Here is a 26,387-nt window from a genome sequence, read left to right as displayed (position 1 = left end):
GCTAGCTGGTCCTTTCAATCTGGGAGCAAGAGCCAGCTCTGTCTCAACAGAACAATTCTGTCCTTATCAGTTACTGACTAAAACTCTCCCCTACTCTTTCAGCTAGTGAGTGCTTAGCTCTTTTTATGTTTTCTCTCTTAACCTGGGTTGGAAACCAGCAACTCAAGAGACAGAGTGGGTGGGAAAATAGATCCAAAGGCAAAGGGGTAGAGATTGGCAGTAGACAGGAAATAATGAATGCCTGGGGATGCAAAGAGAGTAGGGATAAGATGAGCAAATTTCTCAGGTGGGTTGTAGATTGGTAAGAATTCACTGACAGGTCAGTGGTTTGTGAATTGCTCATCAAATTCTCTAAAATGATTTTTGTTTTTTTACATTGTATATTAAAACCAAACAAACCAAAACCCCAATTAAAAAAAAAGTTCCTATTTTTTTGTCTTGATGAAAATGTATTTTATTTAAGGATTCACTCCACTGTTAAAACCATTTTCCTTTGTTCTCACAGAGGTTTATTACAGTCTTTGGCTGAGAAATCAAAGTAAATAATGGGGAATAAGTAATAATTTCAGGATGGGGGAAAGTGGCCTAGATAACTTCAGGCCTTGTGGAAGCTCTTGAGTCCTGAATAGTCCATATTTTCTTAAGCCCTGGTTTTCATGAGTAGTGTATCCGGATACGATGATAAAGTTTTAATTCCCGAAAGAAGTTTAGTTTTGTTTGTTTTTTAAATGGGGTAACTGTTCACTGAACCCTTGAAACACTGAAATAGAATTGCTGTTTGGCCATATTCTTCACTGAAGGGAGATTAGGCAAGTTTTAAAATGTATGAATCCTCAAGAGAGTCCTCATCGGTAAAAACCTCGCATCTCATCTTACATTCTTTGTCCTGTTCTTCAGGTTTAAAAGTCACAGAAGAATTAAAACCAGATTCATCCTCACAGTCTGTGTTCTCTATTCCATCTTCAATGAGGTATTTCCCCTTAAACCAGGAAACACAAGTACTGTCTGCAGTCCTTCCAGGTATAAAACAGCGAAGTGTCACATCCTCACCAGCCTTTGGGTTGCTAGTAGTGCACTCTATCTTCAGGGTGTTAATCTCTTGACTGATGAGTCCAGGGCCTAAAGATAGATACAATTAACAGAAAAAGAAAATTACAAATAAAGGCCTCAGCACCAGGGCCATTTCATTCATCAGCTGCATTCACTGATTAGGACGTGTTCTGCTGCTAGGTATATGTTTTCCATGTCACTGCTATCTTTTATTGTTATATTAATGTGATGGAGTGTGAACCCAAGAGGGGCCTTGAATGGGCTATGGTGGGCCTGAGAGGCCAATTATGTTAGCTGGCTGCACCCAGAGGGACCCAGGCTTAACTGATCATGACGCCCCGCTGGGCAGGAACAAGCTAGTTAGTATAAGGAGGCAATCTGTCGCAAAAAAGGGACTGGCTGGCTGCAGGATGAAGATGGGAAAGAACTGGAGCGGGGTTAGGTTGGGCAGGGCTGGGGGTGTATGCTGACATCTGGACGAAGGTGGCAAGACTGGACTGTAAGAGCAGGTTGGATGGAAGGCTGTGGCTGATCTCTGACAGGAGGTTGAGCATTGAAACTGACAAGGAGCTGGGGGGAGCTGCCTTGACCTATGAAGAAGCAGCAACAGGAAATAAGGGATGTCTCAGATCAGAACAAAGGACTAGCTATATCAGGTTTTAACAAAGAAATGCATACCAAGGAAAACAAACACAGGATAAAAGCCAATGTTTTATCATTGTCAAATCAGTGATAACAGGAAATGGTTAACCCTCTGAAAGTGGCAGAATGGATACAGCTAAGCAGGGGTGGCATACAATGAGCTAAACGAATGCAGGTCAAAGAGATCTACTGACTGAATGTAATATAAGGGGCAAGCTGAGAAGTCGTCTTAAAAATTGTAACTTCAGGGGAAGTAGAAGTGACTTTTAAACTGCCTGAATTCCTGATGGAAGCAAGAGTGGGTAATACGGAGTACTGCTAGCGTTGTCTGAGTGTGACATCCAAATGAGTATTATCAGAAGTAATGTATTGTTTGTTAAAGAGCTACTTAAGAGGAGGAAGAAAAACAGCCACCTATGGCTCCGTGCATAACCTTTAAAAGTGGGATACAATCCAATGAGGTATCAATCTTGCTCAATTAAACCAAACCACCCATGCAGTGCTATAACTGTCAAAAGAATGGACATGCAGGAGCTATTTGTAAGGGGACAATAAGGAGCAATGAAAATACAGGAAATCACTCAGGGTATGTCTACACTACAGCGCTAATTCGAACTAACTTAGTTCGAATTAGTTAATTCGAACTAAGCTAATTCGAATTAGCGCAGCTAGACCTAAAAACTAGTTCGAATTAGCATTTTGCTAATTCGAACTAGCATGTCCACATTGAGTGGACCCTGAACAGAGGTTAAGGATGGCCGGAAGCAGTGCTGGCAGGGCATCAGATGAGGACTTAGAGTGTGGAGCTGCTGTCTCAGGCAAGCCGAGGGCTGTGCTTAAAGGGACCCGACTCCCACCCCGGACAGACAGTTCTCAGGGGTGCCCCGCTTGCAAAGCAGTCCTGGCTTGGATTGTCCGGAGTACACACACTGGGCACATCACAGCACTCAGCCATCAGACTGGCTGCACTTGCCGCAGGCTGCCATCTGGGGAGAGGGGATAATGGGGGGGCTGCAGGAGAGGTTCCACCCGCAGAAGCCCGCAGAGCCAGCCCAGTCCTCCCCATCGGGGGCTCGTACCCCATTCCTCCCTCACCTCCTTCCACTTACCCCTCCCTAGCCCCCCTTCCTGATGTACAAATAAATGAGGCATTCCAGAGAATTTCCAGGTATGGAAATGATTGGGGATTAAAATTCTTGCAAAAACAAAAGGAATGCTTTTAACCAGGAAGGAAATTTGGAGGAGCGGGGAGGAGAGGATTGGACATTTATTTATGATAAAAAAATGCGGCTAGTTAAAAAGCTTATTTCCTAGAAGTGTTTGATAGCTTGATATATATTTACTTTGACAGGTTTTGACTGGTCACATAGATAACAAAAAGTAGCTTACTTAAACATAAGAATGGCCATACGGGGTCAGACCAAAGGTCCATGTAGGTCAGTATCCTGTCTGCCGACATGGGCCAATACCGGATGCCCCGGAGGGAATGAACAGAACAGGTAATCCTCACGTGACCCCTTCCCTGTCCCCCATTCCCAGCTTCTGACAGAGGCTACGGGCACCATTCCTACCCACCCTGGATAATAGCCATTGATGGGCCTGTCCTCTATGAATTTAAAAGTGTAGCTGGAAACAAATGGGGTGCAGATAAGAAGTACTGATGATGGTGTACAGAGCATTGATAACATCTGTTTGGACTGAAGAGCCCAAGCTTTTGGTTCAGCCTTAAAAACAACTCGTAGAAACCTGGAACTACTCCCCAGGTCCAAGTTCTGAGACTGGCATGTGGAGCAATGAGAACACCAGCGTGTGTGCTGCAGATGGCCAGTGGAAAAGCACCTGTAAATCTAAAGATGAAACTATTATATCAAACTTTTGGGGCAAAGGTAAAATGAAATCATGAAAAAAAAGTGCACAACAGATTTATGAAGCTCATTGTGAGCCTAGTAGACAAAATTATATGGATCGTCACCGGCGTCCTCATATTATAAGCAGGGCTCGCCGAACTGCAGCGAGCCCCGCTTGCCAGCCACGCTGTCCAGCGATCTGCGCATGTGCAGATCATTCTGTGCACGCGCAGATCGCCCAAACCCAGCTCTTCCGGGTTGCAATCTACTTGCCACGGGTGAGTAGATTGCATTATTTGTTGAGCCCTGATTATAAGGGTCAAAAATTGAGTGAACTAAAAAAGTTTAGCCATAGGAAATTAAATTACAGCTGAGCAGTTATTCCACCATTTGTAGATTTGGAGACGTATGAAAAAAATGAAGGAAAGTAAAATAACATTATGAACAATGAAATTTCAAAATGTATTTACGAAAAATGGGGGCTGCTTTGACCATCTGTACAGACGGCTCAAAAGATGACAGCGCATATAGAATGGAAACAGGCCTGTATATGTTCCTAGACTATGAACCCAGAAATCTAAAAAGGCTATCAAATTATGTGACTGCTATGATGGCTAACCCAGTGAGGATAAGGTTGGCACTAACCTGGCTAAGAGATGTGTGACCAGCTGCAGTTGTAATTTTACCTGATTCCTGTCAGGTGCTATGACAATCAGAACAGGGACTTGGGAAAGCAGAAATGACATAAGTGAAATAATTATCCTAACTACAAAAATAATGCAAGGAAGAATTTGTGTAACAATAGGATGAATTTCAGTACATACTGGAATGCCTGGAAATGAGGTGACTGACAAAACAGCAAAACATGCTCTGAAAAATGCATAGGTAGATATTTAGATACCGTTAAGTGGACAGGGATTTAAAAGTGTGACCATGAGGAGCCTGCTAAGGCATGGCAGGAACTATGGACCAAGAAAATGAAACGGCAAAAGGTTCTATGATGTAGGCTCAACAATAAAAGTCATGCATGGGGAAAGTCATGATAGAAAAAGTGAAGTAGTCAATTTTAGAATGTCAGCTGGTTGTGCCTTAAATGATAAGTTAAGCTTATTAAAAAGACATAAAGAGGGATGTGTAATTGTGTTAAAAACCACAGAAACTGTTGATCATGTTCTATGGCATTGTGGGCAATATTCCATAGGAAAAAAAGTTTATTTATGAAACACTGAGTTGGAATTAAAGACTTTTTCTAAAGGGATTAATGAGAATGTCAGGGAAATTGAATATTGGGGGGAAAAAACCACCCTGGCTAAATTTCCTTACGTAAACAAGACTGAATGACTGTAACATGCGGGAGAGGGGGGAAGTTGGCTAAAAATTAACAAAATACAGGCAGTCCCCGGGTTACATGGATCCGACTTACATCAGATCCCTACTTACAAACGGGGTGAGGCAACCCCGCACTAGCTGCTTCCCCCCAGCAGACCAGGGAGACGCGAAGCTAGCGCCCCCCCCTCCCAGCCCCAGCAGACCAGGGAGACACGGAGCGGCTTTTCTCAGCAGACACCTCAGCTTGAGAATAAAGGACTGAGGGAAGTGAGGTGTGGGAGAATAAAACTGAGCTCTGGAGAAATGTTTGGCTAGAGTTTCCCCTACAATATGTACCAGTTCCAACTTACATACAAATTCAACTTAAGAACAAACCTACAGTCCCTGTCTTGTACGTAACCCGGGGACTGCCTGTAAGTGGCTGTCATCTTTTTTGGTGCAGCAACCTCATCATATAAAACGAAGACAAAGAAGGGGCACTGCCAGGTGAGAGAGCCTGCAGCCACCCTCTGGGAACAGAGCAATGGTAGGAGGAAGCCCAGTGACAAAGCAGCAACCTTGACTGAAAAGAAAAGACTGGCAAGCAGCTAGAGAGGTGGTAGCCACTGGGTTGGAGCAGGCTCTTGTGTGCAAGAGAGAAGGTTCAACTTACAGAGTTTGTGGGGGAGATGGCCTGAGAATAAAAGGCTGGATAGGAAGGAGCCCAAGGAAACCCCAGAAAGGAGTGGAACTCAACAGACTTGATTAGTGGTTATAGTTTCCTTGGGCTGGAATCCAGTGTAATGGGAGGGCCCAAGTGGTGTGAATCAAGATATGGGGGAAAGGACACTGGAAAGCCTTAAGAAAAAGGTTTGAAGCCCAAGGGCTTAGAGTTGGAGCCCAAGACCTTCCTGTGCGTACTCAGAACTACTTTATGTCCAGCTTTCCATTATTCTGGAAGTAATCATGATGTGGCCAGTGGGCCGAGCTATGGGAAGAGAGCCCAGACACTGAGCAACCAACGGCAAGGTACCATCTCGGGAAAGAGCCATTATGTCCAGGCTGGACATAAGGAGGTAATCCTGTGGTGACTCAACCCCTTCACAATTAATTAACGGAAAACAAAGTGCCATAGGTTCAATGCATCCCTAAGCAGGTTCTATTTGTGGAGTTTCGAGCGGATTATTCCTCCAGCTGGAAGTGAGGAGTGGTGAGTGTGCTACCTCCCTGTGTGGGACAAAAAGGGGTTTCCCTCCCCAAATCCCAGGGCTCTTGTGAATATGCTGGAAGCCAGACCGATCCACATGGAAACCCTGTGCATTCATATTCCCTCTCTGGGCTTCTTCAACTATCCTGCCTGCCATGAACCCCAGAATCCCCCTCAGACACACTCAAAGGGGTTCCATGGCTGAAAGGGCTCTGTGCAAGTTAGTATTTTTCCTGTTGATTCTTTCTATACAGGGTTGAGCTACAACCATTCTGCCTGCCCCAATGCACACATCCCTGATTCCACACCCACAAGAGAAATGGGAGGGTGGTGCCATACAGGCAGCCCTGTGGCCTTCTCACATCTCTCACTAAACTTTCCATCACCTGTATCTGAGGAGGACAAGGTGATGGATTGTACCATTGATATTAGAAGGAGAATCTGCCTTAGTCTGATGTAAAACTCACTCAGTGTGTGGTTCTGATTTGCAGTCAGAGTGGCTATATCTCCAGTGCTGGTAGAAGAACCTGTAAAGCAGGAAGAAATACTATGTTATCTAAAATAAGCATACATTTATCATCAGGTTAACATATCAGCAGGAAAACACACAATTATACACATTACAAAATGTTGCATGTTTCCATGGCATCCTTATAAACATGTTCCCATCCCCTGTTATTTAAAACATCTGTTTTCATAGTCACTGTCGGAAGGCCTGATCCAAACTCCTCTGAACTCAACAGAAGCCTTTTCATTGACTTCAGTAGGCTTTGGATCCAGCCGATTTCACTTATTTTTTCTGATCATTTAAACAAGCCAAGTATTGAACATGAGCATTTTCAAAAGATCTGTCTCCATTTTAATGATTATTTCACTAACAGGCCATTTTCTCTATGAAGCTAGCTAAGAAAGTGGATACAGATGGTTTGAGAAACCTGGACTACATTCAGAAATGAGTCTTCCCTGGCAACAAATTGTACACGGAGCCTTATACAGAGACTCAAGCTTATTTAGGGGCAGACCCTGATGTCTTTACTCATGCTGAGTTGTCCTGGCAGCACATTTTTAAAGTATGTAGATGCCTATAGATGAATAGTATTTAAGTGCCTAAATACTCTCACAATCGGTCCCTTCCTTCAATTCCACTCAGATCAATGTATTTGTGGAGTCAGGGGCTACCCAGTCTAAAACTGGCCCTGTGATGGAGTGCACCTGCACTCTGCGGCTCCCCGTAGGAGGCCACACTACTCTGCCAAACCCTGCCCCAGGAAACAGCCAAGTGATACAGAAAGGAATAGTGATGGTGGGTGCTCCAAACCTGCCAAGAGCGGCTGCATGCAAGCAGCCAATCAGAACAGAGCAGGCTCAAATAAAAGGACATGTGTAGAGCTGTAAAAGGTACGTTCCTTGCTAGGAACGGAGAAGGGGGCTGTGCTCTGACTACAAGAGTTCGAGGAGGAACCAGAGTTTGTTTCTTGCTGCATTAAGGGGCAAAGTAGGAAAAGACCTAAACAAGAAATGGCAGCCATCTAAAATCAAACTTATAGCTGCTCTTTATAGTGTCTCTAGGTTGGCCTGGGTTTTCCCTGCCACCACAGTGGCATAAATACCGAGACGGGGACCAAACTTATTTGAGACCCAAAACTAAGGCCTCAAAGCCCGGGCTGATCGGCCTTGCAATGGCAATAGGACTGATCATTTATAGGACTCTTTACTATCCTGGAAGTGGTTCATCTGGACTCTGTGGCTCAGCCCGAGGACCAAATTAGAGAAGATCTACTCAGGCCAGCCAGCAGCTTGCCGGAGGCACGAGGATGAGAAATGACTGCAGACCCACACTCAGCCGCTAGCAGTGCCTAAGAGGAGAGTGGCTCCCATTACAGACCCTTTGTTAAAAAATCTGACTTACCACCAAGTTTCAATATAAACATTTTCTCTGTGCAGGAGTTTGTTGATGGATGAATAATCTCACATCTGAACATTTTTCCATCATCAGATGCATCAATAGTAAATTGAACTTTTATTGTACAGAAACATAAACCATTTTTTCCAATTGAAGTGTCTGTCTTATAGTTGTTGTCTGTAGGTAACTTAAGCCACTCTTTATACCATGCAACTTTTATATTTTCAGGTGCGAAATCTGATATGGAAACTTCAAGACAGACAGTCTCATTGACCTTGGGTGATGTTGGTGTTGCTCTAATCTCAGAAACAACAGGAGATTTTGCTAAAATAGAAAGATATTTTCCATTAGAAACGCAGTACAGTAAAATAGCTCTGGACACTATCAAAGAGATTATCATGAAAATTAACCAGCAAAAGAGAGACTATGCAAACTCTTTTGGGGGGGGAGGGGGCAGGGTTTGATCCTGCATAAGGCCATGCTCACAGTACTCTGCCAAATAAGCACAGATTAAAAGTCCAACGCAGAACAGAGAAAGCCAGGAAATCCGATCCTGCATGAATGAGTTCTGACATCAAATCACTTCTCTCCAGTAGCACGAGTAAGGCCAAAGAGTGGCATGTAATTGAATACTAGAGATGTTAAAAAGTAGGTAATTATAACTGCATAGCCACTGAAAATTTCAGCTGTTACATGGTTACACACATCTTCAGTGTGGGGCGGCAAGCCAGCTTCCCAGGAGCTGGTGCGTGCTGGGAGCCAACTTTTAAGTCTGCTGCTGGCACACACCAGCTGCCACCCCATCCTGCTGCCTCTGATGTAGAGGCAGCAGGGTGGGGCAGCAGCTAGTTCCCCGGGAGCACTCGGTGCACACCAGGAGCAGACTTATAAGCCAGCTCCTAACATGTACCTGCTCCTGCCTGCAGCCCCAGTCCCGGGAGCACAAAGTGGCAGACAGCTCCCTGGGGGTTTGGGCAAGAGTCTGCATGTAACCATTCACAGTAACTGTTATCCTATTGCATCCTTATTGAATACATGTGTCAGGAACACCCATCCACAATCCTTATCCCACTCCCTTCAGAAGGGGGAGGCAGAGACTCTAAGGGTAGGTCTACCTTGCAGTTAGGCAGCCACAGCAGACCCATGTCAGCTAACTCAAGCTTGTGGGGCTGAGGCTATGGGACTATAAAAGTGCAGCATGGATCTTGAGATTCAGCCTGGATCCCGGGTTCTAGGTCCTCCCTTTCTCGCAGCACCCCAGAACCCAGGCTCCAGCCAAAGTCCAAAGATCTACATCACAGCTTTACAGCCCCACATCCCAAGCTCCATGAGCCTGCATTAGCTGACACAGACCATTTACAGACAAGATAGATGTTAGGAGACTTAGAAAGAGACACACCCCTTTCTTTCAACACATTTTCTTGGTAGGAGGGAAGCCCAGATCCGTCTCAAATTTGGAATTTTAAATGTCAACTTTAAGCTTTAGCCTGGGTCATTTCTAACTTGCGCCCGTGTGAATCAATGCATAAGGTCCCAGAGGCAAAAAGTCCCTTGGAGTGGTGTGCTCTGTAGGAGGAGTTCTATGGACTGCTGCTAAACCAAAAGTAGCCAGGAGTGGGATATCATCCAGGGGACAGACTAACAAAGGTTTTCAGTCTTTAACGATGCTTAGTTGGATTGATGAATGCATCTGGCAGGGTTAGTGCCCAACTCCCCCTAAAAAGCAACTGGAATTAGGCAGTAATATCATCTAAGTGCTTTGTGTAAATCTTACTAGATTCCTAGCTGCATTTGTGGCACACCTTTGAAACTCTAGCCGTAGGTCTTTTCAGCATACTCTGTCTGTTGGATGCCCATGCAATCAGGATTGGGGCCTAAATGGTACCTGGCAAAATATAAACAGGAAAAGCAGTAGCCAGGCCAATCTCACTGTTTTTAGGAGATATAATGTACACCCTCCTGCACCAGGGTTGGTGGATCTGGCCCTCTGCCTGTAAAACAAAAATACTTTTTTCCCCCTCAAGCTCTAACAATCATTGTTCTATCCTGGGCTCACAGACTTCTTATACATATTCTTACACATACCTGGGAGTTTTAGGTACACATTTTTTGTAATGGGCTTTGTCAGAGTCTTGTGTATCACCCTTAAGCCAATCTTTTTGCCGTAATCTAGAGCAGTGGGTATTAGCTGAAGATCAGAAGATGTGTAGAAACGGCCCCCGGAATCCTGCTTTGGCTCTTGTACTGATGAACCCTTCTTGATCTCACTATTCTCCTGAAACCAATGGACTTGAATATCGCTGGGATAAAAATCCATGATTTTGCAGGTAAGGGAGAGGGGTTTTCCATACTCTGCATCATGTGGACTAAGAACAAGATCTGTAACTCTTGGAAAATCTGCAAAAAAAAGGTTGAAATATATTATATCTGCATAAACAAAATTAATATTTAAGAAGGTACTACTATTATTTGTATTAGTGTTTAATATATACGGGAGGAGAGTAAGGAGAATTATGTAAAATAAACCATGAACTTGATAGCGAATGGATCCAATACACCCAAATGTAAAACAAAGGGTCAGAGTTAAGAAAGTGACTGTGCAGTTAGTAGTTTTGACATATTACAAAAATAATCTTGCATCACCCCTAAATACACGTATATAATTGGCCAAGGGAAGTGAGGTCCTACACCTAGTGTAATGACAATTCTCTGGTTTTGTCTGGATATAATACAAGAACTCTTAAATGCTGCATCTGCTCAATTCCAAAATTTCGGGGAATGATACAGACATCAGTGGGCAGAATGCTATTGATTTTGGTGAAAAATGGAAAATCGGAAAGGGGATGCATGAAGATGTCTGTGCTAACCAGATAATGGCACCCAACAGTGTCAGACATTTATCTAACTGTCTATAGCTTCAATGATCAGTTGTTGGCACCCATTAACTCATTCCAGCCTGATACTCCACCACCACCTAAGTCCTGCCCATCTTCCCAAGAAAGTTTAATATGATGACACCCTGAATGTCTTATGTCCCAGACAGAATGGGCAGAATAACAAAAACATAAAAATGGTGAGAGGGGAATAAAGTGGCCCCCAGAGCTGCTGGCATGGAGTGGAAGAGGGGAGTAGGGAGCGAGAAAGAGTGAGGGTACACCCAGAGCCTTTGGAATGGGAAAATGGGGGATTTCAGAAGGGGAGAAAATGGAGAGAACCATGGGGAAGGGTGAATGGAGGGAGATTGTATGGGGAGATTGTGGTAGAGAATGGAGTGATGCAAGGGGGCCCTGGTGTGTGCAATAGCTTGGCCTACACAAAGTTGTGAAGTTTGACCCCCTAATTTATATACATCTCAATAACTGTTCAGCTAGTGAGCTTTTCCACAAAATAGTTCCTCTATTGCTTTCTAGTAGAGCTCCAGTTACTTCAAAAAAACACAAAGGACACATTCCACAACTACTGAGAATTCTGTTTTCTCACTGCTGCTCATGAATGTTTCAAGCTTTCAATAGTCTCTTAAGCCTGAGATTTTCAAATTTACTTAAGGTGTTTAGACACCTACTTCCCATTAAAAAGTTAATGGCAATGAAGTATCCAAATCCTCTCAGTGGTTTTGAGACTCTGAACCTAAATCTTTTTTTTTTAACTGATTGTGCAAGATAGGGAAAAAACACATTGGTGTGTTATTGTAGGGTTGCTTGTGAGAAATCTGTTGGATATTGATACTTGGACAGGTATGTGTTCTACTTGATTAAAACACTGTGGCTGTGTCTAGACTGGCAAGTTTTTCCACAAAATCATCTGATTTTGCAGAAAAACTTGCCAGCTGTCTACACTGGCCGTTTGAATTTCCGCAAGAACACTGACGATCTCATGTAAGATTGTCAGTGTTCTTGCGGAAATACTGTGCTGCTCCCGTTCGGGCAAAAGCCCTCTTGTGCAAATCATTTGCGCAAGAGGGCCAGTATAAATAGCACAGTACTGTTTTCCGCAAAAAAAGCCCCGATCGTAAAAATGGCCATCAGGGCTTTTTTGCGGAAAAATGCGTCTAGATTGGCCACGGACGCTTTTCCGCAAAAAGTGCTGTTGCGGAAAAGCATCCTGCCAATCTAGACATGCTTTTCCGAAAATGCTTTTAACGGAAAACTTTTCCGTTAAAAGCATTTTCGGAAAATCATGCCAGTGTAGACGTAGCCTGTGTTCTATTCTACCATCTACATACAAAGGGAAGGGAACAAAATCTGGTGGAGTCAGATGGGGTGGGGAAGAGGGCAGGAACAACATTTCAACTGCATGCTTACTCCTTATCCTCACACCACAATTCAGCTTAGTGGGGTAAGGAACTTTAGCCAGGGAGGAGATATGCTGGGGCTAAAATAGCCAGGAGAGAAGCACCACACAGTGTTCCTTCTGAGCAACTAACCAAACATCTACAGGCATCCAAACAGCATCAACTTCTGCTCTAGACCTGTGCCATTCCCATAAAGTATTAAGAAGACAAAAAGGGAGAACAGGAGTCCCTTGCACAAAGAAACAGACGATTAAATAGTCACCTTTTAACATGAGGGGATGGGACCGTCTTATAGTTTTGTCGCAATGGCTGACTTCAATAAAGAACTCTGTTGTATGGTCCGCAGGTTCAGCTGTAAATGTTACTTGACTTTCTTGGTGGTACAGATTTGTTGCTGCATCCAGCTGAGGATCCTGTGTTTTAACTGCAGCCTTAATGAATTCTTCAAACCCTCTCAACCAGCGCACTTGACACTGCTCTGGGTAGTAATCTCTCACCTGGCAAGATAACATGACAGCTTTCCCGTTCTCAGGGGTACAGGGCTCACATACAATGTTAGAGACATTTGGAGTAAATACTGCAAATAAAACAATAAGGGACAAGTACAATGATTAGGGGGATGAGAGAAAACAGAAGCAAAAGCACAGACCCTGCTGTGTTTCTATTCATTAGAGACATTCACAGTAGTGTTCCCATAGACAACAAAGATTTTAACAACTGCATGTGAGTAACAGAAGAGTAAGGAGAAAAATAGCAGATGAAAATGAGAATAAAACTGAGAGGGAGAGATAAGAGACTCCAAATGATCCAGTACTGTAAGAAATAGCATGTTCTGTCAGAAACAGAAGTGTTACCTCTATGGAAGTCTGTTTCATTATTTGGCATCTTGTTTTATATATAATATACAGTAGATTTCCCAGAGGAATGCTTCAGAAAGTAAAATATGCCACATTTCTATACAGTAGCCTACACATATCCCCAACCTCCCTGAGGTCTGTACATGCAAAGTTTCAGTTATCAGTCTGGGATTAGAAAAGAAATGTTGGTAACTTAAACAAACACTGAATTTTAAAGAAAACTCTGGGGAAGGGGTTTGTTCTTGGTTTTCTTTTTTAGACAGTAAAAGTATAAAACGTGATCCTGAACTTACATGCTCAATTTTTAGGTAAGATCTGCAGTGATTTCAAAGGGCATTTTGCCTACATAAGGAGTGTAAGATTTGGCCTAGAGATAAGACAGTAAGGCCTTGTCTGAGAAAAAACATGGTATATTTGGGGTTTTTACATGTGTAAAAATCCATATTTTAATATGTTAGCTCACTGAGATGACGCCAAAGCTCCTACTTATTAAAATTACAACTGTCTTGTCTACCACAGGATTTTAAACAGTATATTAACATGTAAAAATATACCCCTCTTCCTACTGGGAATGTGGCCTTTTGATGAAATTCACCTCGTGCAGAGATCTAGCAGCTCTAGGTCTATACAACAGTTACAGTCTTCATTCTACTAAAAGAATAGCTTGAGGAATAACTTACTCAAATTTTCCAGCTTCCAAAAAGATTCTTTGTACTGGTGTGAGCCTTTAAGTTTAGCTTTACATATGAATCTCTTTCCTATATCCCCAACTGTAAGGTGTAATTTTAAGCTGCTGGTGCAGAAGAAAAGTCCATCTGTCCCCGTTTCCACCTTGCTAATGAAGGGTTCCTCTGGCACTTGATCATTGTCTTTATACCAAACCAATTCAATTGTTTTAGGGAAGAAAGAATGAATTCTGCAAGTCAAAGTTATAGACTCATCTGGTCTTGGCACATCTGTAGAACACAGGACTGGATCCAGCACTGGCATGGCTAGACAGGAAAACAATGAGATTTGCACATAAAACAGGAATCGGCTTTTAAAAATGTGATTATCAGCACATGACCAATCCTGTAAGATACTGAGCACCATCTACTCCAACACATAAATCGATGGGGCTGGGAGATGCTGAGCATCTTGCAGGAGGCCTTATGTTCAGATTCTTCCATCACATCCATCCCATTGCTATCTTCAGACTTAACACTCAGCATACATGAGTATCTACTGAACAAACTTTAGAGGCCCCAAATTAAATTTGTAGACCAGTGTTCAAATTGGGATTGGGAATGACCCAAACCCTTCATGTACCACAATGTCACACCTCTCCTGTCAGAATTTGCTGTAAACTCATGAACACAAATTAGCCTTTCCCCACATGGGAGACAGGGAGTAATCACTGCTGACATTTTCATAGAGTTCTCATGCTAGGGGCAACTCATAAAATTTCAGCTACTGAGGTTTTACAAAGGCAAACACATTTTCCTAAGTTTCATAACTCACTCAAATACTATGGCACAGTAGGCCAAATAAAATACCAAGCTCAGGTACATCTAAAAGTGAACTTAAAAGATAATCACAAAATAAATGTAAAAAAGTTTTAAATCAAGACTCTGCAACTTTCTACATGTATTTGCAAGTGACATTTTTTATGTTTATTTAGGAAAAAGTTACCCCACGGCCCACAAAAATTCTTTTGGACATATATCAGTATTGCATATTGAGCTGAAAGCAGACATTATATATGGCTACCTCTAACTTTAGGCAGAAAGTTCCTTCATTCATGCATTTTATCTATAACTACACATGATAATACATCTGTTTTTCTAAGCAGTCAATCAATTTGAGAAAGCATGACTAGACCCAACGTGCTAAATTTCAGGAGCAGACACAAAAGATCAATTAAGCTACAAAGAACTTGAAAGCAAGAATGTAATGTTAAGGTCTACAGGAAAAAATAATTCTCTATCTAAACCTGCCCAGAACTGAAAATGTTATGCCAATCTATCTTAAGCAGCTAAACTCACCCATGTTGACACAGTAGAAAAGTTCTGCTGTATGGTGCCAAAATACGGACATCTCTGGTTTTAAATGAGAGCTAGTAATCTACTCTGATTAAAGAAGCCACTTTAATTTTAACATGTCAAAGACCATGTCCTCTATGGGTGCCTTGCCAGCATGATGCACAGGCCAATATGTTTCCAAGGCAAACATCACTGCATCTCTATTGGTATCTTGACTCTACGTATATCTCAAGTGTAACCTTTAAGTTTTCTAAGGCAAAATTTTCATATCTTCTGAATACTTAAAATGGTCTCTCATTCTCAAATACACGTTTCCCTAGTTTTCATTTGGGATTCTTGGAAACACCATGTGACTTTACAAGTTCTGCAGAAAATGTGAGATGATGCCTAAGAATTCTGTCCTGAGACAGTAACATTACCACACAGGTTACTATCATCAACACCATGTATCAATAACTAAAGCCACAGATCATCTAGGAAAGGGACTTTAGGGCACAGCAAATAGTGCTTAAACATCAGAAACATAGTCTCAAAATGGCATGAATTGAAAAGGGAAAGTGAAATACTGAAATTTTCTATCAGCTGGCTTAGCATTGTGAAGATACAATAGTCATTTGGGCTGTGTCTAGACTACATGCCTCTGTCGGCAGAGGCATGTAGATTAGGGTTGTAGGCAAAGGCAAATGAAGCCACGATTTAAATGATCGCGGCTTCATTTACATTTACATGGCTGCCGCGCTGAGCCGACAAACAGCTGATCGGCTGTTTGTCAGCTCGCCGTTAGTCTGGACGTCCCCCCTGTCGACATCAAAGCCCTTTGTCAGCAGCCCCGTTATTCCTCGTGGGATGAGGTTTACTGGGGCTGCCGACAAAGGGCTTTGATGTCGACAGGGGGAACGTCCAGACTAGCGGCGAGCCGAAAAACAGCTGATCAGCTGTTTGTCGGCTCAGCGCGGCAGCCATGTAAATGTAAATGAAGCCGCGATCATTTAAATCGCGGCTTCATTTACCTTTGCTGAACAAACAAATCTACATGCCTCTGCCGACAGAGGCATGTAGTGTAGACGTACCCTTTGAGAAGAAATATTTTATTATAATGACAGCTAAGAAACTGTCAACAAAAACAATTACCAAATTATTCAAGATAATTAGATCCAAAGCTGATTGCAAAGAGTTACAAAGGGATCTCAGAAAACCAGGTGACTGGATAACAAAATGGCAGATAATATTCAACATAGAAAAATGCAAAGTAATGTAATCTGTAAAAAAAAAAATACGGGTCTAAATTTGTTGTTACCACTCCAGAAAGAGATCTTGCAGTCCTTAGGGACAGCTCTCTGAAATCTTCAACTCAATGCATAGCAGTGATAAAAAAAACCTAACAGATTATTAGGAAGTACCTGGAAAGGGATAGAAAATAAGATGGAAAATATTACAATGCCACTACATAAAACCATATTGTGCCCAAGCCTTGAATACTGTATCCAGTTCTGGTTGCCCCATTACAAAAAGGATACAATGTAATTGGAAAAAGTTCAGAGAATAGCAACAAAGATGATCAGCTATAGAACAGCTTTCATGCAAGAGGAGACTACTAAAAGATTAGGCCTGCTCATCTTAGAAAAGAGATAATAAGAGAGAACATGATAGAGGTCTATAAAATCTTGAACAGTATGGAAAAAGTGAACAGAGAAGTGTTATTTTATCCTATCTCACAATAAAAGTACCAGGGATCATCTGATGACAATATAGGCAGCAAATTTAATACAAGAAAGAGGAAGTACTTTTTTGGTCAATACATGGTTAACCTGTGGAACTCAGGACATGGAATGCTGTGATGGCCAAAGGTATAACTAGGTTAAAATAAGAACTAGATAAGTTCATGGAGAATAGGTCCATTAAGGGCTATTTGCTAAGACGGTCAGACACACAATCCCACACTCTGGCTGTCCCTAAACTCTCAGAAACTAGGAAGGGAAAACAGCTGGATCACTCTAATATCACCCTGTTCTATACACTCCTGCTGAAGCTCTGGTCCTGGCCACTGCAGGAGACAGGATACTGAACTGGATGGAGCATTGGTCTGACTCAGTGCAAGTTCCTAGATTCTTACTCTCGACTGTGTCTGAACTTGAAGAAGCTCAATGCTGCATACTGCAAAGCACTCTGCTTACCTATGACCTTCAGTTGTGTTGTTTGAACAGCAGGACGTGGCTGAAGAGCCTCGTGTGTCACTTCAAGAGAAAGCTCTGCCTTGTCAAGTTCATGCAGGTCTGGAGTTATTCGAATGGTACATGGAACTTCAAAAGTGCCATTATCTAGTGACCTCAAACATATCTTAAATTGAAAAGTCTTTGACATAGTCAGGAGAGCAGCATTTTCCCCATTTTGTTCAATGTCACCCTTTTCACTGTTCCAATGATAAATTCTCTCCTTTTGTTTTTGTTGATACTTTTTTAGAAAAAAATCCACAGTTAAAGGTTTTGGACGAAAGCTGGAAATCTGACAATGCAAAAAAGCATCTTCCAAATGTTTCATTTCCACATTCCCTATGAATGCTATTACTGTTGGTGGAACTGCAAGGAAAAAATATGTTAGTTTTCTTATGCACCACGTGGTCATTCTTCACAAACTAAAAAGTTAACTGCACTTTTTCTATTTCTGCTGCATACATTGCTCTGTATTTCTATATGCTAGAACAGCGGTTCTCACACTTTATGTCCTTTAGACCACCTGGCTCGATGTAAATCTTTCTGCTGACCACCAGCTGCTAATGGAAATGCACTGTTAATTACATAATTACGCCTGAGCCATTTTACTAGTGCTGCAGCTAGGGAGAATGGTTTAATTTAAATTATTAAACAGATTAAGCATTTTACTTTCTTATGTTAGTTTATCAAACTTTATCTTCTTATAAATATTTCCAAAAGTTTGTTTGTTTGTCCTGAAAGATCTCAGAAACGGTAAGAGCTACAAACACCAAATTTTGCACAGCTACTACTGATTTCCTAACTTAAATAACGGGATTGGTTATATCTCGAAATTGGTTCCCCTGGTTCCTCCAGAGCCCCAATTGGGCCCACTGATAATTAGCTTTTAGTAGCACTTGATCATAGAAACACAAAATTTTGCACAGATACTACTGATTTCCTCACTTAAATAACTGAATTGGTAATATCTCGAAATCGGTTCCCCCAGAGTCCCAATTGGGCCACTAATTCACTTTTAGTAGTGCCTGATCATAGGCATTTGCTGGACTCTTCTGTTAAGCGTGTCACATAAACTGCAACTACGAGATCCTTTCCCTATGATAACAGAACAAGTATTTCCAATAAAATATGTTATGTTAACATAATTTACCTAGTTCATTTACCACACCTTTTGTTATTAAGAAATGTGTTAAATGTAAATGCGTTTTGTAAACACATCACTAGCTATGTTAATTACTTAAAGTAATATATAAGAGAAAAGTATTTCCAATAAAATATGCTATGTTAATGTCATTGACGTAGTTCATTCATCACACCTTTTACTATATTTTCCCCTAGCAACGCTGGGTATTTCTGCTAGTTTTAAAAAAAGTAAAATATTAATTTATGTCCAACATAAAAGGTTTCAATATTTCCTTTATTTATGGCAGGGGTGGGGAACCTTTTTTGGATCGGGGGCTATTAAGCCACAGAAAAATCAGTTGGGGACCACACAAGTGAGAAGCGAAAAAACTCCAAAACCGCTCAACCCTCACTGATGTGGCCCCCAACTGAGACACCTCGCTCCTCTGGGGCTTCAGCCCCACACAGCGAGGGAAGGGACAGGGAGGACTGAGGTTCAGGGCTTCCCATAGGCAAGATTTTCTTTTCTGGGGTTCTGGAGATAGTTGGTTTTATGGACTCCCTTATTTTCTGGGGTGGGAACAAAAATGAGGTGTTCACTGTGTGGGATTGGGCTGCCAGTGAGTGGGATAGGGATGGGGTGCAGGATCTGGGAGAGAGATGGCGTGCAGAATGGGGAGAGGTTGCAAAGTCTGGGTGGGAGGTAGGATATAGAAGCAGGCTGAGAGAAGGGTGTCTGGCCAGGAGGAGGGAGCAGGCGCAAGGGAGGGTGTCGGAGCAAGCTGAGAGTGTGGGGTCTTGGTGGAGGGAGGGGAGTGAGTGAGAGGGATTGGGGTGCAGATGTGTGGCCATGAGGGGGGGATGCTTACCTGGCTTCATGCTCCCTTGCAGTGGGGAGAGCCTATGGGGAGCACACTGCCATTCCCCCAGCAGGGTGGGGAAGGTGAGGGAGCTCAGCCCCTCCCCCACTATTGCAGTGGGGAGCCCATGCAGTTGCGAGGCTGCAACACCAGCTCTGGAGTCCCGCTTGGAGGGGGAGGAGGGAGAAGGTGAAGAAAGCCCCAACCATCCCCGCCAGACTTGGCTCGTGGAGAGTGGCAGAGCGCGAGGCGGGGATGGGCAGGAGAAGAGAGAGCGGCAGCACACAGAGCAGACCTGCTGAGCCTGCATGCACCCCGCCTCAGCCGAGCCCTGTACGGCCCCCTGCCGGGGCTGAGGCGGCAACTCTAAGGCCCCAAGGCCCAGGAGTGGTTCCACCAGATTTTGCCTCTGATCTGCCTTGTCTCGTCTTCCCTCCTATCCCTTCCACTGCCCCACCCACAAAGGCCCATGACCCTGCTGCTCTTTGCAACTTTCCCAGAGGGCCCAATGGGGTTGGAAACTCTCTGCCTCACCCATGTTACACAGGCCAGGAATCACAGCTTGTTTCAGGTGGAGCCCCTGGTTTAGCCTCGCTCCTGGGCAGCCCCCTAGCACCAGCCATTCCTGGCAGTGGCCATCGCTGTGACAAACAAGCAACCCAGAGACAGTGGGGCAGGGATGGCAGGGGCTCACTAGGCAGCAGCCACACTGTGCTGGAACTCAGGGAATGCTGCCATGTGAGCTGTAGCCACCAACGAGGGGCCGTCGGTGGGGCTGGGCTGCTGTTGGGAGACATCATGCTTGCCCAGGCCAGCAGGGGAGCAAGCAGCCAGGCCCCGGCCCACAGGGTGGTGGTTAGAGCAACGCCATTTTGGACCGTCCTTCCCGCAGACAGGCAGCTGCAGACCACTAGTGGTCTGTGGACCACACTCTGAGAACCACTGTGCCAGAGTACTGTGCTTATCAAAACTAATTATCTTTACCAATGCTGTATTTTTTAATATACTGTACATTTGAGTTCCCTTGATTGAAATGGCCCAGTTGTTGTTTCCTATCCACAGTCCTTGCCAGATAAGTGACTATATGGCCAAACACATACTGCCTTCAAATTTTCAGTCTTTCCATGAACTTTTTCATGGAAGATTATCAGAGCAAGAGTTACATCTTCCTTTTTATGTGTGTGTCAGTATTCTTTTTCTTTACAATTAGTACCAACTAACGCTCATAATATTGTTAAAAGTTATCACTTTAAGTTTGTTCCAATTCTACTGATGCTGAGTTTGTATGTGGAAGATTTCAATATGACACTCTCAGCTAATAAATTAATACCAGTTAACTTTGAAGAGCAAATCCTTTTGTGAAAGTATATGAAGGCAGAGCATTTCTTACAAAGCCTGTCACTTCTCATGATTGATAGCATATCAATCACATATTCCAATTTGCTACAAATGTTTTTGTCAAATACAAAACGACCCCTAATTTTTTTCCCCAAAGGGCTTCAGAAAACATTTAGTGAAAATGGGGATTTGGAGATATAGGGGAACAAAAGCATGGTGTGCTTTTGGGAGACTAGACTAACCATCAATTAACTGATAGCTGAATAAAGAGCATTCTGATAAACTGTTCCTTGTTAGTTTGTCACTAGCGCTAAGTTTAGAATTCTAATATTCAGAAGGGCTTATTAGTTTCCATGAAGATATCATTAGTACAGTACACCTTTAAATCTATGTACTTACTTTTCTTAAAACGCTTATTGTACACGTAGGTACTTACACCAAGCACAATAATACAGGCTATTATTGTTCCAATGACTGCTCCAATTATACTGTTCAAATCTGACTTCGGGGCTGTGAATGAAAAAACAAAGAAAATATAGATGATTCTCTGCTTGCTTATATTTAACACACAAAAAATTAGTGACAAAATATCTTCTTTCATTTCCTTCCTGAATGTTTGAAATGTCATATGGAAGTTAAAGTAGGGCCAAAATTATTGTCCATTGAACTACTAAAGAGACCACAGAATAAATGCCAGGTATGTTTGGCTATGGCCAATCAGAGCATTCAAAGAGACCACTAAGGGTACTGAAATGCCCATTTAAAACATGTTTTCATACTTCCAAGGATGACGACAACAAAAATGTGTTGTCATGCATAGTAGGATTAAGAAAAGCCTTTGGTTAAAGACAGGTCTGGATCAACTCAGTGAGCTGAAAGAGATACTAAAACACTGTCATCTCTTCCTGCCACCAGAAATACATGCCCAGTAAGAAGGTGCACCTGGAACACCTCTAATTTCCAAAAATGTCAGTGGTGCAAACATGTTTCAACTGCTTCTTTTCACAGCACTAGCTTTCCTTCTCCTCTCAGTACATTTCTGGCTGGCCTATCAGCAGGCTAGCTGTTTCTCTGACTGTCATTGCATGGCCTGCTTTCCTGCCCAGCTCTCGCTCTTAAGTGACACTAGCTATTACTGCAGCCCAAGGATAACAAAAGGTTAACGTGATTCAACTTCTCCTAAAAGAGGTATAGCCACAGCATTCTGAAACACATGACATGTTGAAGGAAAGGGTGTAAGACCCTAAAGGGGGTGGATACCTGTGACAGTCAAGGTGATGTTGAGAAGTAACTTGGCAGGCAATGTTACATGACTCACGATACAGCTATATATATTTCCATTATCTTGCAAAGATGGTTGCAACCTTAATTTACTAGTGACATTAAATGTGCCATCTTTGTTTTCTACAGAGGCTCCTGTACAGATATCCTCTGCTGCTACATGATGGTCCTGGTTGTTCCTTGAAATCTTCTTCCACTTAATGTCAACTGAATTTGGATAGAATTTATTGACTTCACACGACAGGGTCCTTTCCTTCTCGCTTTCTATTGTAACTTCTTTTGGAAACACGTTGACAGTTGGTTGAGCTGTATGGAACGAAAAGTTAGATGATAGTTATAAACATAGCTATGCCGAGACTTTAATAGTATTAGTTTTGTTGTAGCACACCCATTACCCGAATGTCTGATATATGCAATGTTTCATTGGGTTTTTCTCTCCTAATCTAGTCATGTTTTCTCATAAACATGAACATAGTAGGGAATATTACCTGGAAGATAAACAGCACTACTTTTCATTAGGACTTTGGTGATATTCTTGTTCTCTGCTCTTTGTAAATAAAATATATACAGAATTATTACAGCCTCGCAGATTCAGAGCATGCCTGGATGTTGAAAATGTCACTGCAAGGCTAAAGTTTGAATAATGAAAATGACAGTGAATGAGGAATAGGGAGTATACTCTCTCAAAGGCACCTAAAATGGAGAAATATAGAAACTACCCCAAAGATCTTAGCTTAATGAAGATTGCTAATTTTCAGGTAAGTTCCCTAGATAGGGTATGCTGTACTTGTCACACTCCTGAAGTTACTACTGCCAACTTACTCAATTTCTTGGGCTATTCCACTGATCATGCAATGCCCACACCTCCACAGAAGCTTAGTGGGGTGAATAAAATGGTACAACTATGCTGCACTCTTATATTCAACTCTTCTGCTTTCAGGTTCCTATCACACAGTATGTAGAATATGCCATAATATAATCACTTACCAACTACCTGTAAAATAGATGTTCCATGAGCCTCAGAAGGGGTGACAATAACAGAACACTTATATATTCCCGCATCCTTAAACTGTATCTGCGGAAGAGAGAGTGCAGCATTTCCTCTTTTCAGGTAACTGTCAGACATGCTGGCTCCTTTTCTAAAGGGAATATGCTCTCCAGTATGAAATATGAATATTTTTGTTTCAGTGTCTGCATTGTCTGTCTTATAGTACCAGGTAACTCCCACCTTCTTGATATCCAGTTCCGGTGTATCATACCCAGAGATGTTGCATGATACGAAGATATTATCATTCAGTGACACTATCAACGGTTCACTTTTCATAAGCACTTGAAGATTTTCTTCAAAATAGAAAATGTTTATTTGGAGCAATACATCCAATAAAAGTTCTTTTTAAAGGAGTTATTAATTCAAGGATCATTCAGTATTTTAGTAGCCTGTTTCCTTACCCGCAATTCACCAATTCTTTCTTATAGAATAATTTAAGTTTAGGACCAAAAGGGACCTCAATAGGTCATCTCATCTAGCCCCTCCAGTCAGGGTTAAGGTCACATTTATACTTACGCGCCAGAGATTGATCTTCTGGCATTCAATTTAGCGGGTCTAGTTAAGACTCGCTAAATCGAATGCTGAGGGCACGTCTGATCTGCAAAGGGAAGCTGGTGGGAACATTTGCTCCCATCAACTTTCCACTGTGAAGACGGTGCCAAGCTCGGCTTAAGATATGCCGACTCCAGCTACATTGTTTACATAGCTGGAGTTGCATACCTTAAACCAACCTTCCAGGTGTAGAGTAGACCTGGCCTAAAGAATAAGACCATTCCTGACGGATGTGTATTTGTATAACTTGTTCTTAATCTACAATAACAGACATTCCACTATCTCCCTCGGCAATTTGTTCCTATGTTTAACTACACCAACCGAGTTTTTCCTAATGTACAACCTAAACCTCTTTTGCTGAAGTTTAAGCTCATTGCTTCTTGTCCTATCCTTGGAGGGTAAGAACGATTTGTCATCTTCTTCCTTGTAACAATCTTTATGTACTTTAAAATGTATCATGCGCCCTCATTCTTCTTTTCTTCAGACTAAAACCCAAGTTTTTAAATCATCCCTCTCAAGTCATGTTTTCTAGTACTTTTTTATTGCTCTCTTCTGGACTTCTCCCATTTGTTCACATTTTTCCTGAAATGTAGTTCCCAGAACTGGACCCATTACTCTAGTTGAGGCCTTATCGACATAGCGTAGAGTGGTAGAATTACTACTTGGGACTTGCTTACAACACACCTGCTAATACATTCCAGAATGATGTTCGCTTTTTTTGCAAGTGTTACACTTGTGAACCACTAACCCCCACATCTCTTTCCAAAGTATTCCTTCCTAAGCAGTCCTTTCCTCTTTTGTATAGCGCGATTGATTTTTCCTTCCTAAGTGACGTACTTCGCATTTGTCCTTCTTGAAGTACATCCTGTTTATTTCAAACCACTTCTCCAATTTGTTCTGATAATTTTCAATTTTAGTCATAACTTCCAAAACACTTGCAACCCCTCCCACAAAGTTTATAAGTGTACTCTCCATGTGATTATCTAAATAGTTTATGAAGATACTGAACTGGACCCAGGACCAATCCCTGTGGGATCCCACTCAATATGCCCTGCGAGCTTAACTCTGAAACTTGATAACTACTCTCTAGGGCCTGGTCTACGCTACAGCAGGAGGTTGAAGTAAGATATGCAACTCCAGCTACATTAATTACATAGCTGAAGTCAACGTATCTTGAATCGCATTTCCACACCATTCACACAGTGAGAGGCTGACAAGAGTGAACACTTCCTCTGCTTCCCTTATTCCTTGTGAGGAGCAGCTGTACCTGTGCAGGCTGGAGATGCCCTCAGCATTTGAGTTACGGATCTATACTACACCTGTTCAATCAAACGCCAGAGGATCAAACGCCAGAGGACCTCTGGAGTGTCCATCCGCCAGTAAGTATACATGTGGCCTGGGAGCACTTTTCCAACCAAATATGCACTCATGATTTAGTAGCTCTATCTCAGCTTTATTTGCCTAGTTTATTTATGAGAAGTTCATACAAGATATTATCAAAAGCCTTACAAAGGTCAAGATATACCACATATATTGCTTCTCTCCATCCACGAGGCTTGTTACCATTTCAAAGAAAGCTATTAGGTTGGTTTGACAAATCCTTGTTATCAGTTAGCACCTTATTATTTTCTAGTTGTTTGCCAACTGATTGCTTTATTATTTATTCCATTATCTTTCTGGGTACTGAAATTAAGCTGACTGATCTGTAGTTCCCCAGGTTGCTCTTCTTCCCCTTTTTACAGACCTGCCTTATAGCTGCCCTCTTGAAAATATTTAACTTGGCAAAGTAATTTTAAACTTGTTCTTTCTAAGGAATGTAAAATCCCATTTAATTGGTTAACCAGGAAATGGCTTAAACGAAGTGGCAGGTGTCCCCTCCCATACCAACCTGTGCCTCACTTCCTCTCCGCCCCCCCCCCCTCCCCACAGCCCCATTTGTGATTTCCTCTCTCCCCACCCCCACCGCAGTCAATGCAGCCCCTGCCTCTGGCAGGCCAGGGCACCCCGCAGGCAGGGGCTGCTCCGCCCCAGCCAAAACAGCCCGTCCCTTGCGGGTCCCCCTCGGGGGATTTGGCTTCTGGCCGGGCTGATGCATTCGCGGCTGGCGCGCCTGTTTACACAGCAAAGGGCCGGGGAACCCCCCAGCCCCGGGCGACACGGAACTTTGACAGGGCGCTGCCCCCCAGGCAAGCGGCACCCGGAGCAAAGCCACCAGCTCCCGCACAGCGACGGGGGGTGCCTCGCTCCAAGCCCTCCCGCACGGCCGCCCGGAGCCCGAGTCCTGCAGGGCTGGCGCCTCTGCGGGCTCAGGGCGGCGCAGACCCGGGCCCCTTTGCTGGGGGGCACCCGCCGCTCGACCCCCCCTCCTGTCCCGGGAGGGAGTCCCGGCCGCCCCCGCTGACCTGCCAGCTGCAGCGCGCCGGCGAGACCCAGCAGCAGCAGGCACCGCGGCCCAGCGCACGCCATGGCCCGCGGGGTCGAGAGTCGCCTTGCCCGCCCCGGGCCTGCCGCGACCCGTTTCGCTTTCGCATTCGCTTTTCCCTGTCCATGGCCCCAAGAAAGCGCGCGGTGCCTGTCTCCTGGGGCGGGGGCAGCAGCACGGCTCGGGCTACCCCCGGCTGTCTTGCCTTTGGGGGTGCCCCGCGCAAACACTAGGCAGGGGACAAGTCCTTTTTAAAAACGCGGCCCAAGAGCACCCTCTCCCTCCATCCCTGCCCTAAACACATGGGAAACCTAGGAGCAATGGGCCCCCAAGAGATAGGCGGAATCTGGAAGCCTCTCTGGGAGAGGAAACCATTGTCCAAAATTAGACAAAAAGCAACAAATGGTCTGGTAGCACTTTATAGACCA

At 43.3% G+C, this 26,387-nt stretch overlaps 1 protein-coding gene across 3 annotated transcripts; it reads right to left on the bottom strand.

Annotated features, from left to right (window-relative positions):
• Nucleotides 1-414: 414 nt before the first annotated feature.
• NCR3LG1 (natural killer cell cytotoxicity receptor 3 ligand 1) lies at nt 415-26,164 on the bottom strand. 3 transcript variants are annotated; one of them, XM_075928068.1, is made up of 11 exons: nt 25,940-26,164; nt 22,925-23,012; nt 21,917-22,243; nt 21,056-21,166; nt 17,301-17,702; nt 13,786-14,097; nt 12,511-12,825; nt 10,043-10,354; nt 7,964-8,281; nt 6,522-6,581; nt 415-1,119 (listed from the first exon to the last, which is right to left on the bottom strand). In XM_075928068.1, exons 1-11 carry the CDS (start codon nt 26,084-26,086, stop codon nt 806-808), a joined length of 2,706 nt encoding a protein of 901 aa, XP_075784183.1. In that variant the 5' UTR covers nt 26,087-26,164; the 3' UTR covers nt 415-805. The 3 variants fall into 3 exon arrangements, with proteins under 3 accessions (XP_075784183.1, XP_075784182.1, XP_075784184.1); XM_075928067.1 differs by having other exon boundaries at nt 22,925-23,278; nt 25,940-26,097; XM_075928069.1 differs by lacking the exon at nt 22,925-23,012 and having other exon boundaries at nt 416-1,119; nt 25,940-26,088.
• Nucleotides 26,165-26,387: the final 223 nt, after the last annotated feature.

The sequence above is a fragment of the Pelodiscus sinensis genome, chromosome 4 (assembly GCF_049634645.1).
Source record: "Pelodiscus sinensis isolate JC-2024 chromosome 4, ASM4963464v1, whole genome shotgun sequence".
NCBI classification, from domain to species: Eukaryota; Metazoa; Chordata; order Testudines; family Trionychidae; genus Pelodiscus; species Pelodiscus sinensis.
The sequence above is the reverse complement of the archived record's forward strand: the minus strand, read 5'-3'. Positions and strand labels throughout refer to the sequence as shown.